This window comes from Myodes glareolus, chromosome 16, assembly GCF_982192425.1.
Source record: "Myodes glareolus chromosome 16, mMyoGla1.1, whole genome shotgun sequence".
Lineage (NCBI taxonomy): Eukaryota > Metazoa > Chordata > Mammalia > Rodentia > Cricetidae > Myodes > Myodes glareolus.
Genome location: NC_142041.1, coordinates 41,157,981 through 41,170,729, shown reverse-complemented (window position 1 = coordinate 41,170,729; position 12,749 = coordinate 41,157,981). Strand labels below are relative to the sequence as shown.

Sequence of the window (12,749 nt, the reverse complement as noted above, 5' to 3'; positions counted from 1 at the left end):
TCTCACCTTCTGCATTAGGCATGAATCGATTGCTTTAGCCCAGGCTGGTCCCAAACTCAGCTTTTAGTTATGGATAGCCTTGAATTCCTAATTTTCATGCCTCTACTTCTGGGTTTACAGACATGTGTCACTATGGCAGGCCTCTGTAGTTGCTATTCTTAAGAAATAATACATACCAAAAATTTAACAACACAGAGAAGACACCTCCAAGGACATGTCATTCTCTCCTTATTGTTTTGGGGTTTCTTACTTATTTTACTTTATGATTGTTTTGCTTGTGTGTATGTCTGTCTGTCTGCCTACGTGAGTGCCTGGTGCCCACAGAGGTCAGAGGAGGAAAGGACATTGGATCCCCTGGAACTGGAGCTACAGATGGTTGTGAGCTACCAAGTGGGTCCTGAGAATCAAACCTGGGTCCTCTGGAAAAACAGCCGGTGCTCTTAACTACTGAGCCATCTCTCCAGCCCATCATTCTCTCTCTAGAAAGTGTTTGCCTTAACTTGTCAAGGACTTGAAAGTAGGAGTCTTGGTGATAAATTAAGCATTTCCACGTGATAAACAACCCCAAATCTTACTGGCTTACAGCAGCAGTAGGTCACTTAGCTTCTCTCGCAGTTCCTGAGTGTGAGGAACTCAGCCGGCTCATCTGAGCATTTCCAGCGGCAGCGGCAGGTCTCTGTTGGGCTTGAAGTCGGGTGTTGGCTGGGGCTACAGTCATCTGAGTATCTCACTAGCTTTCAGGATCCACTTCCGGGCTGGCAAGATGGTTCATCATGTCAGGGTGCCTGCCGAGTCTGACTCCCAGAAACCATACAGTGAGAAAAGAAAACTGAGTTCAAAATAAATGAATAAAATGTAATAAGCAGTGAATGAGTTTCCCAGGGGGTCCATTCAGGTAACTGGCAGGACAACGGCAGTGAGCTGGACGCACCAGGTCTGCCCTACGGAGCAGCCAGTGCAGTGGGACTGAGTCCAAGTCTCAATGTCCTTCAAGGCACAGCCTCAAGAACACATAATGCCATCCGCTGAGATGACCTATCAGAAGGAAGGCTTGTGCATCTTGGCAGAGGAATAGCAACATTATGCTATATGAGGAAATGTAAGGTGTGGTGGCCATTTTTTTAAATAAATATTCTAAGTGCCTACCGTAACACAGACCTAGAAAGCATACCTTGTTTTGCACATGAGGAAATTGAGGTTCACAGGAGTGATGTCACCTCCTTGAATTCTCGTTCTCTGTGAGTAGTAAAGCCCATTTCGGACAGCTCCTATCCGGGCTATCTCCTTGTGTTTTGTGTGTGTAAACAAAGACTCTCGCTGACTGTTGCGTATGTTTCGTGTCTTCAAGGTGTACTGGCCTATCTTTCAAGTCTTTGCATCCATCCTTAGAGGACAACTTTACATGGGTCACTTTGTTGAGCTCGTTTGTGGAACTTGTAGAAGAAAGTGTTGATAAGCCGTAGTCTCCCTAAAATTAACAGTTTCCTCAGGAACGATAACATTATAATTTGTGTCTGTTTCTTTTGCATTGTCCTTTTTTGATTGTGTGTGTGTGTGTGTGTGTGTGTGTGTGTGTGTGTGTGTGTGTGTGTTGAGACATATTCTCACTTTGTATCCCAGACTGGCTTCAAACTTACTATGTAGCGTTTGCTATGGTCAAACTCAGTCCTCCTCCTCCTTGTCCTCCTCCTGAGTGTCAGGATTAGAGTTATACACCACCACACCTGACTTTCTTGTGTGTGTTTGTATTGTTTAATTATACAAATATTTCATCTCACTATATTTGACACAAGAGATTATGAATCACTACTTGCTTTCAGTGGTTTCCATACGATTTGGTCATCTTTTTAAAAAGATTTGGGGACTGGAGAGGTGGCTCTGCAGTTTAGAGCACTGGTTGCTCTTCCAGAGGACTCAGCTTCAACTCCCAGCCCCCACATGGTGTCTCACAACCCTCTATAGTTCCCACCCCACGGGAGCCAACGCCATTTTCTGGCATCCACAGGCACTGTGCACATGGTGCAAAGAGGTGCATGCATGCAAAACACCCATGCGCATAATATTAAAAACAGAATGGAAAAACAAGCAAGCCAACAGGTGAGATTTCACTGGGGCTGGACAGATGACTCAGCAGTTGAAAAATGTGTACCGCTCTTGCAAAGGACCCAAGTTTGGTTCCCAGCACCCACAGTAGGCATCTCACAACTGTCTTACACCCTCTTGTGACCTCATGGCCTCACCTCAGTGGGCACCTGCACGTGTGTGCACATACCAACACACACACACACACACACACACACACACACACACACACACACACAGTATTTTAAAGGAGTTTTACCATTCTGTGGCGTCTCGCTCCAGCTGCTCTAACCCCACTCTGTGTTCTTGGTTCCAGGTTAAACTTCCTTTTCCTGTAGATCAGATCACAGATCTTCCCAGGAACGACTTCCAGATGATGATTAAGATGCACAAGCTGACCTCAGAACAGTTGGAGTTCATTCACGACATCCGGAGGCGCAGCAAGAACCGCATTGCCGCCCAGCGCTGTCGCAAGAGGAAACTGGACTGCATTCAGAATTTAGAGTGTGAGATACGAAAGCTGGTGAGTCGGCGGGCGAGCAGGTCGTCAGCCCCCGGAAGTGACCGAGACTGGAGAAGTGGAGGGACAGGTTACCCTGTCGAGATAGGAACAGTATTATGGCATGTTCATCCCAATCACAGTGTGTTGTGAGGGGAAGTCAGAGCAAGAACTGGAGGCATGAACCGATGCCGAAGGCACAGAGCAAGCCATTCTCGCTGGCTTGCCCTCTGTGGCTTGCCCAACTTTCTTCGTATACATCCCAGGATCACCAGCCGAGGCCTGGTACCATGCACAGTGGGCTAGGCCCTCCTACATCAATCATTAATCAATAAAATGGCCCCCATAGACTTGCCTACAGGCCAGTCTGATGGAGGCAGTTCCTCAATTGACATTCCCTCGTCCCAGATTACACTAGCTTGTATCAAGTTGATTTAAAAAAAAAAAAAAAACCTCTTGTCTCAGTGCTGAACAAGAGTTCCACATGTCCATCCACACACGTCTGTACATTTGTGTGTCTTAGAGATTCATAGTAGGGTCTTTGGCTTCGACTTTGGTTTCTTACAAGAGGATATTCCTGTGTAGACCAGGCTGGCTTTAAACACAGGCCTCTGTCTCCCGGGCTTTGGTCGGATAGGCACATACCCCCAAGGTTCCCTGGTTTTAGCCTAGGCTATTCTTCCTTTTCTGAGGAAAGCCAAAACCATGTCACTTGTGCCCCCTTATTTTCTTCTCCCACAAAGTGTCCAGAACAAATTTAAAATGAGTAGGCAGGTCCACAGGAGGTAGTGCCTAGACCAAGGGGTTGCAACACAAGGGCCCGAGACTCCTTTCCCAGAATACACTGGCCCTCGTTTTTAGACCCCCGGGTTCAGTGGAGAGGAGGCCAGCTCGCTGGACCCACTCGCTTGTGTCTCAGTGGCGGGGATGACTTGAGACCGGCCAACCTGGTCTGCCGCGGCACAGTTCCCGACAGGCCCTGCTCTCAATTCCTGCTCCCCCCGATGTCTCCCACATGCTCAACTCCCTAGTTTGCAGATGCACATAATGTATTTCTCTCAAGCTGCACTTGTACATCTGTTTATTTTTCATTTTTAAAACATGTTTTCTAGATAAATTTATAAATATTTTAGCAGGTGTCCTTTCCCCATATAAATCTCTCTCTAGCACACATACCCACGCTGCCTGCCAGATTGCATTCATATCAGGCCTTGCACAGTTCCTGTGTCAGGGACCTGCTCCTCTCTCCCTCCCCTTCACGTCTCCTCCCATCCTTGCCTCAGCTTGCCCGCAAGACTTGCAGAGGGCTGGCTACCACTCTCCCCACACGACTACGGACACCCCATTTCTATAGTGATATATATACTGATAGATACATAGATCCATCCATACATACATAGATACATAGATAGATAGATAGATAGATAGATAGATAGATAGATAGATAGATAGATCACTATAACGTGTGAGTATCATGAACCCTCTCCACACTTCCTCACACAAATATTGATGGTAAAACTTGAATTTGTCTCCTCTTTGGGGCTAAACTCACCTCTCAGGGGACAACAAGTGTAAGAAATCAGGCGCATATGTGGATTTTTGTTTAATAGGAGAAACATCTTAGAACCTTGGGCCAATATATTAGAGCACAGACTCCACATTTCTGTCCCCGCCGCCCCATCCAGTGCCCAGGGATGATCCCTGCTCAGGCTTCAGAGCATGGTTCCCAGTGTCCTACAGAGGTTGTACTGTCTCCAGTGTGCTGTGCCATAGAAGCTGGGGAGTCTGCTGGTCAGGTCTACCATTGCTGATAAGCAGTCTTGTTTGCTTGCTTGTTTTTCTGTAAATAGACTTTCTTCTTCATAGTAGTTTTAGACTCCTAGCAAAACTGAGTGGAGTATCTGGAGTTCCCAAATGTCCCTGACTCTGGACACTCCCGACAAGAGCAGAACGTCTGTTGTAAAGGACGAGCCTACGTTCACATACCATGTTCATCTAACACCCTGCTTTACTTCAGAGTTCACACCCACTATTGTGCACTATATGGGTTTGCACAGGGTGCTGTCAGTGCCGTAGTGTATGGAGTAGATTCACGGGCCTAAAACCCACGGTGCGCCACCATCTCTCCCTCCCTTCCTTGACCCCTGGCCATCGCTGCCTTTTTTTTGTTTGTTTGGTTTGATTTTTGTTTTTTTTTCTCTTTTGTTTTGTTGGGTTTTTTCTATCTTTTTCAAAATATCAAACAGTTAGTTGACTTTTACCCCACAAAAATAGTAACCTAACACATTAGGGGAAGATTTTTCAACTGTAAGATTTGGAACCAAGAGTTCCCTACGAAACTCCAAACTCCAGGAGAGCAGAATGTCACTCTGGACTCCCTACAGCTTTACTGTTGGTGGTGACTGGGCCTGTAGCTTCCTGGGCCACAGAGGGAGGGACACCACACTGGGGAGGTGTGAGTGTCAGTGCCCAAGTGGTAAGGCAGCTAGCCGCTCAGCTGTGGCGTGTGGCAGAAGTGTGCAAAAGCCACAGTCCTGGACAATGTGTCCGAGATTCTAGACTCGTCAATCTGAAGCTAGGTTACAATATAGGATGCCAAAACAAAGGTTTGAGAACCCTCCAAAATGAGACTTTGTGTCCTCTTGTGCAGGCTTGATCAGGCCTTCTCATTTCTTCCTCCCAGGTGTGTGAGAAAGAGAAGCTGTTGTCAGAAAGGAATCAGCTGAAAGCGTGCATGGGGGAGCTTCTGGACAACTTCTCCTGCCTGTCACAGGAGGTCTGCCGAGACATCCAGAGCCCAGAGCAGATCCAGGCCCTGCACCGATACTGCCCTGTCCTCGTACCCATGGATCTCCCCGGAGCCAGTGTTAACCCCCCTCCTTTGGGGGTCGAGCAGAGCCTTGCACCCTCCCAGTGTGCGGTAGGAGGAAACGTACCCTGCTGCCTGGAGCCAGGGGCAGCTGCGCCTGGGCTCCCCTGGGTGCCCAGCAACACCTCTGAGAATTGTACCTCTGGGAGGAGATTGGAAGGCACTGACCCTGGGACCTTCTCGGAAAGAGGACCTCCTCTAGAAGCCAGGAGCCAGTCCGTGACCGTGGACTTCTGCCAGGAAATGACTGAGAAGTGTACAACAGACGAACAGCCCAGGAAAGATTACGCCTAGCCGGTACGGTCAGCTCTGTCTGAGTCCTCACACCTCTCCGGTCAGGCGTTCCTCTGCCAGCCAGTGGCGCTGTTCATCTGTGTCTCGAAGGACCAAGAGCGAATCTGGTGCACACTACAGCAGTCTTAGCAATACTGTTCCGAAGTATTCCCTCCTCTCCGTAAGCAGGAGTGCCGGTTACCTTCACAATGGTGCTACCCCTTGCCCCGGCAAGGAAGACAGCAGTGCGGACACTGTCTGTCTGTGGGTTCATTGCAGACATCACAGGGATGACTACACCTCTAGGACCCAACCACGGATTTTTTTTCTCAGTGGCCCATGTCACAAACCCTATCTCAGGAATTTCTTCTGAATGTTCAATTTTTTTCATTGAAGACAGCTTCTATACACATCAAAGTTTTATAGCTATACTGTACATATTATATATAATATATATGAAATATATATCCATATGCAAAAGTCCTGCATGCCTCAATTTTCTCATCCTAAAACTGGAAACTTCGTTTATCATTTACAAAAACAGGTTCCAACATTCCTCTTTTGTCTCTGATGCCAGAACTGGTTTTGTAACTGTCAACACAGTCATTTTTCTTGCTTCGCAGTTCAGTTTCAATCTGTACTTATTTACAGACAAAATTCAATGTTGGAAGCTTTTTCTCAAGGTTTAATCTCAGACCTTTTACTTTTGTGGGTTTGGTTCTGGCACCACCGAATGGTGTCACGTGAGCATCGTGGGTCTGTTTTTTTTTTTTTTCTCCTTGTGTTCTCCCTTGTTGTTACAGATACTGTACAGCAATGGCCAACTTCGCCACTTGCACTGAGTTTTGAGTCAAACCTATTTTCTTAAATGAAGTTGTAACTTCAGTCTAACTCAAGTATATTGTATATTCTTTGCTTTTAGTTAAAAAGTAAAACATTTTAGCTAATTTAAAAAGCTCTCAGGTGATAATTATGTAGGAAAAAAAAAACAATCTTGCCAAATAATGAACCCATCCAAGGATGTGTAGACAACAATCTGCTTGACTATTTTTCTAGCTCACTTACTCCCCACCTTCCCTAAGTAAAAGCTGAAGTGCAGAGAAATCAGCACTGACACTGGATGTTCGGTTCCTACGTGGGGAGAGAATGTGGATGGCTCACGGGACTGATATCAAAAGAACAGGATCCTGTGGCATGGGAGAACACACAGGCAGAGGTGACGAGAAAGCCAAGGGAGACCCGCTTCCTTACCCAGGGAGGAATCCCGTTCATGTCGGCATTTCATTCTGGCCTCCACATGCGCGTGTGCTCAGAAATGTCCGCTTCTCTGAGGGGCACAGCTAACCAGCCAGCCTCCCAGCTTTCCTGCCCAGGCGTGAGGGTATCTCAATCATAGCCTTGGCCCGCTGAGTTAACTGAGCTCAGTGAGAGTAGGAAAGAACATGGCAGCATCAAGCCTGAGATTCACACGGGCAGAGGCTAATGTGCCCTTTCCCTTTTGTTCTTCAAATGCTCCCTGTACCCTGAGGGTTCTGTCTCCCCCACACATACCCCGCCCCTTGTCTGAAAGTCCGCTTCATTCAAGGCATTGAACAGATACCCCTAGGAACCCTCTGCCCACCCCCAAAACCCTCCCCTCCGCACACACCATTTCCTTCCCAGATAACAGTCTGCTTCCCTTGCTAAAAACTAGTTGGCTTGCAAACCCAGAGAGCAGCTTCCTTGGCACTAAGGTATCCTGGCCCAAGCCATGTTTACGGAATATGTGCCCCAAGGAGGCGTCAGCTCCCTCCTCTCAGTGGTCTCTTTCTTCTCTCGCTCGGTAACCTGGAGACCGCTCCAGCTGTGCGAAGTTGTCCAGAAAACGGATGTTGGGATAGGGTAGAGGGTCGTGGGGGATAGACAGTTGGTTGGCTTTGTTTCCTCGTCTGTACCATTGTTTGCGGACAGTATTAAAGCTGCATGCGAAAGGGGAAGTTAGTGTATGGCTAGTAGGCAAAGGTAAAACCCTAGCAACATATGTTCTAGTATTTTTAGCTCCTTTCTGTGCCAGTAGTAGTGCTAAATGTTTTAAATATGTACGAATGCCAGAAGTTGTTGGTTCATGCAGTAGAATTTAAGGGGGAAATGACTTCTTTTAAAATAGGTCCATTTTTAAAACCTGCCTCTGAGTTTCGAGTGTGCGTGTGCGTGTGTGTGTGTGTGTGTGTGTGTGTGTGCGTGCATGCGTGTGTGCGGATTTTGATAAAGCTGGGCTGGAACTGCCATCCTCATTACACTGTTGGCTTTTCTTGGTCTCATCCAATGGTTCCCTACTTCACCAGGAGGCCGGCCTTCGTGAAAAGCTGGTAAAGCTAGCATTTAACCTAATGTGAATCACGTGATGCCCACAGCTGCCTGTGACCACGCAGGAGTCAGCAGACAGTATTTTTTTTTTCTCTTAACTCTCTGCCTTTTGAAGTGACCTCTTCTAAAGAAACGCAAAGGCTTGTTTTCTGCTCGGGCCGTCAGCAGCGCAGAGCAGCCTCTCAGCTTGTCTTGTGCTGTCCCAGCTCCTGTGCCACATTCCAGAGTTTATCCCCAAGTTTCTGTCACCAGTAGCTCATCCCTATGTGGTGGCCATTTCTAGGGTGGGGGCTGGGGGCCGGGTCTCCTCGTTTCTCTCCGCCCTAACCCAGCTCTCTTCTTCCTTCTCTCAGTTTCTCCATCCCCCCCCCTTCTTCCACCCAATCTCTGCCAAGGGAACTAGTTTTTAAAACTTACTCTAAAAATGGCTATTACTTTGGTATTTTTAACAAGTGATCTCATTCGGTACCCACCAGGAATGGCAGCTGACTGTGTGTAATTGCTCATGGGACGTATCTGTCCATTACTGTTCCAAACCATTGCTTATCAAAATAGTGCCTGGGTAGATTTAAAGAGAAGGCTCACTGGGGACCAGAATCTAAATTCTTCAAGTAGAATTCAGAAATCCCCAATCTGTCCTTCGCTGGCATCCCTCAGTCAATCTCATTCCCTCAATAGAAAAGAGAAGGGACAAGAACAGAGGAGAGTGTTTGCATATTAAGGGGACATGTAGTTGCATGCTTGAAGGTCTTTTCTTTTGAAGATGACTCCAGTCACAGGCTGTATAGGAGGGTCACAGTGAGAGCCTGGCTGGGTTTCCCAGAGGCTGGGGTGTGAATGTGAAGGTCCAGGGCTGGCACAGGTGATGCTAAGACTGACAGAATCCTTCCCAGACGCAGCCCTCCCTTGGAGCAGCCTTTGTCCCCCTGTGTCTCTGAACAGCCACGGTCAGGTTGCCCAGGCTGTAGGCAGGTGTGTGCTTTGCCGTGTGTGTTTGTTTCTCTGCGTTATCTGGGGGTGCCTTGAATAAAGTCAAAACGTCATGATTTACTTCCTGATTCTGGAACAAAGCAGTTATAAAAAACTTTTTTAAAAGTTGGCGAAGTTGCTAAGGCCATCCTGCTACTTCTCTCCCAGGTTCCCTAACAATGACTCAGGCGTCAGGGGTGATGCTGCAGTAGAAAAACATTATTTTTATGTCATACAAGTAATTTATTTACTGTCTCTCTCAAGGTATGCTGCTTCTTAACATGCACTATAATTTTGGATGTAATCCTTGCATTACTTTCCCAACGAAGGTTTAAGATGGCTAGTAACTAGTGTGCTCACTGCCTCTTCTCCTGGAAGGAGCTCCAGGGCACACGCAGGACCTGCGTGGAGGACTGGCTGAAGCCTACACTTGTGTTCTAATAGCTTATGATTTGCCACTAAAGAAGAAAAGATGAAGCATACAAAGGTGTGAAAGTGTGAACCTTTTCAGAAATTGCCCAGTCTTGCCCCAGGGGCTGCTCTGCAGCCAATGGAATCACAGAGTCCTCCCAAATGAGTCAATCTGTAAAGCTTCAAGTCTGTCCTTGATTGCATATTTCTGGTGGCCCACTTAAACCAGGAGCTGTTGATTGATTCTTGACTCCAAACTGCTCCGCTGTTGCCTACAGTGGAGGGGGACTCTCAGATCTAGTCGAGAGCAAGAATCAAGGTTTCTCCTCAGATCTCTCTCTCTCTCTCTCTCCCTCCTCAACACCCCCACCGCGTACGCACATGTGCACACACACACACACACACACACACACACACACACACAGAGCAGACTAAAGTAAAGGATTATTTTGAAAGAATAAAGCTCTTTGTTGTATCATGAGTTCGTATTTACTTGAGGATTTTGTTGCAGATTTCATTTCTGGCGAGTCAGTCTGCAAATGCCTTGTAGGGTTGGTATTCATAAAGGAAGTCTGTGCATGGAGTTATTTTGTGTTCAAAATGTATAATACTGCCCGAGCCATCTCATGACCCAAGTGTCAAAGACTGATGCTGTAGCATAGGATATATTTGTGCATAAATAGTGTGTGCAAATAGTACTTGTACATTGAAGAGACTTGTCGTAGCAGATCAAAGGTAAATTATTCAACTGATGGTGCAAAAACATTACTTGCAAAGTAATTGTATAGTATTTTCCTACACTCCACCCTGGGAGATCATATTTATAACAAGTGAATTATTAGTGCATTTTAATTGTAATATGAAATGATGCTGCCATTTTGTGAAGAATACCCACTTGGTTGCAGAGGCCAACTTTTATAGCTTTGGTTTGATGTTGTGGCATGGTGTATGCATTTCTCTATCAAGCGATGGATAAACTCTTGGCTTTCATTTTCATTCCAGTTTATTGACCTCAGATAAAACAATGGCTGTTCATGGAAGTGTATCAAGACCACTCGTTTCAGGTAGACTCACACTCAGTGCCAAACGCTCCCGTGGGAATAATCAAACATATATATATATATATATCAGGAAAAAGTAAAGGGACTTGGACAAAAAAATGGGTTTTCCTACAGATGGGTGCTAAATCTTCTACCAAACATGTCTCTGGGGGCAAAGAGTTGGCCTCCCCTTGGGTCCTAACCACGTATTTTGGCTGTGGCAATGCTGGGATGCCCATTCACACTCTGACACAAGAGCCTGGCACTTGTAATGAATTTATCAGGAAGATTGCAGATGCATTTGGGAGCTTCGGGTACTCATTAGACACGGTGAGCCATTCAAGGCAGGAGGGCCTGTGGGAATTTGTTCCAGAACCAGTCTGATGCAAGTGCACCTCTGATATATGCCTTACGAACTCCAGAGGCCATATGCAAAACAGGGTCTTCTCAGTGTATGCAAGGGGCTGCAGCCCCTCCTCTCCTCCTCCCCAGCTCAAACAATACGGACAGTTTTCACACATATCTACCTGTATAACCCTCCGTACCTCTCATAACTGGTCAACGACTGTAACAGGTTACATCAGGTGTTTTTCTACATAACTTTTTACACAGATTCTATGCGATTAATGTAACTTAATTCAACGCATCATTTTATTGTACAAGTTCTTACGCTTGGCCTTATTTTTTCCTAAGTGATTGTGGTTTTTCTTGTGGTTTTTCTTGTAAAGATATTGAGATGGCTGATGATGCTTATTCTCTGTAACTAAGAATTTTTACCTTTTTGGGGAAAAGCATTGCTATGGATTAATGAATTGAGACTTCATTTACTCGTTGTAAATACACTATTGTGCAAAAAAATCACTCAGTTGAATTGCTAGTGTTAACTGAATTTTGTCTAGACGCCATTTCTGCTGATGAAATAAAGACATATCATTCTGCATTGTAAAAGCCTCTGATCCTGCGTTACATTCTGCAGAGTAGAAAACCTCAAGTTTTCTCCACAAAAGGCCATTTCTTGCCCTGTGGCTTGGACCCTTCCCTGCTTCCTGACTGATCAAATGAGAAATTTTAAGAATTTAGTAACATGCCAGGTGGTGGTGGCGCACGCCTTTAATCCCAGCACTCAGGAGGCAGAGGCAGGCACGTTTCTGTGAGTTCAGGGTCAGCCTGGTCTACAGAGTGAGTTCCAGGACAGGCTACAAAGATACATAGAGAAACCCTGACTCAGAAAAAAAAAAAAGGATTTAATAATGCTGTTTTGAACATGAATTTTAAGAAATCCCCATTGCCCATGAAATTGGATAACAGATGTTAGAACCACTTCCACTTTCGACATCCCACTGTAGCTGTGCAAACGTTGCCATGGGTAATAAACGCTATTTTTTACAACTCTGCGTGAATCTACAATTACATCAAGGAGGGTTGACCAAAAAGAGGCCAGGTGTAGTGACACATGCCCAGGCCCAGTTACTCCACAGGCTGAAACAGCATCACAGGATGAGAACATAGTGTTAGTATTCAGGCATCTGTACTGGGCTGCCCTTGGGGTCCTGACAGGATACCCTCAGCTGCAGCCACTAAGAGCCCCTCCTGTGCACATTCTCTATGTTCCCTTTTAAAAGGTGGGCCTTGCCCACCTCCTGTCTCTCCCCCTCCCCCTCTCTCCACCCCTCCCTCTCTCTCTCCCTCCTACCATTTTTGTCCCCAGGGACCAGTCTCTGCTTCTTCTCTGTCCCCTTCTCTCTCCTTTTCCAATAAACCTTCCACGTGAGCCCTGTCCTATGGCATCTCTTTCTCACCCACCTTTATCACCCACCCTTTTTAAAATTATAACAATGAAGCTGCCATCTCATTGATTTAAATGAGAGTAAATGAGAGCCTAAGAGCAAACAAATAGCATGTGTGATGGTTTTACCAAGGACAGAGGTTGACGGCTGTGGTCAGGGAATACACAGAAACTAGGAAGATGTATTCCGTGGCCAGTGTCTTCAGTTTTTATGTGCACTGTATTGTGGGCAGACCAATCACAGCAATACATTTTTACAGAGTGTATAAATATCCCACAACAAGCATAAACTAAGGCCAAGTTTTCATAATAGAAAAGTCTCCATGTCGTTATTAGAGAACTAGTCATGTAAAGAAAGGCCCATCATAAGAGTGTAGCTCAGCGGTATAATACCTGCCTGCTATGTATGAAGCTTTGGATTCAATTTCCAAATTGAAAAATTTGTAAAGAAAACTGGAGTATTCTAGCTTGCTT

At 46.1% G+C, this 12,749-nt stretch overlaps 1 protein-coding gene across 5 annotated transcripts in view; it reads left to right on the top strand.

The window, feature by feature from the left end:
* The window catches only part of Bach2 (BACH transcriptional regulator 2), a 337,533-nt gene extending 326,096 nt beyond the window's left edge, over positions 1 to 11,437 (top strand). For all 5 annotated transcript variants that reach the window (XM_087897211.1, XM_087897212.1, XM_085677270.2 and 2 more), the window contains 2 exons: positions 2,399 to 2,605; positions 5,265 to 11,437. In XM_087897211.1, the coding sequence (XP_087753337.1) occupies positions 2,399 to 2,605; positions 5,265 to 5,744 (687 nt within the window). In that variant the 3' untranslated portion in view covers positions 5,745 to 11,437. The remainder of the gene's footprint in view (positions 1 to 2,398; positions 2,606 to 5,264) is intronic.
* The last annotated feature ends 1,312 nt before the right edge of the window (positions 11,438 to 12,749 follow it).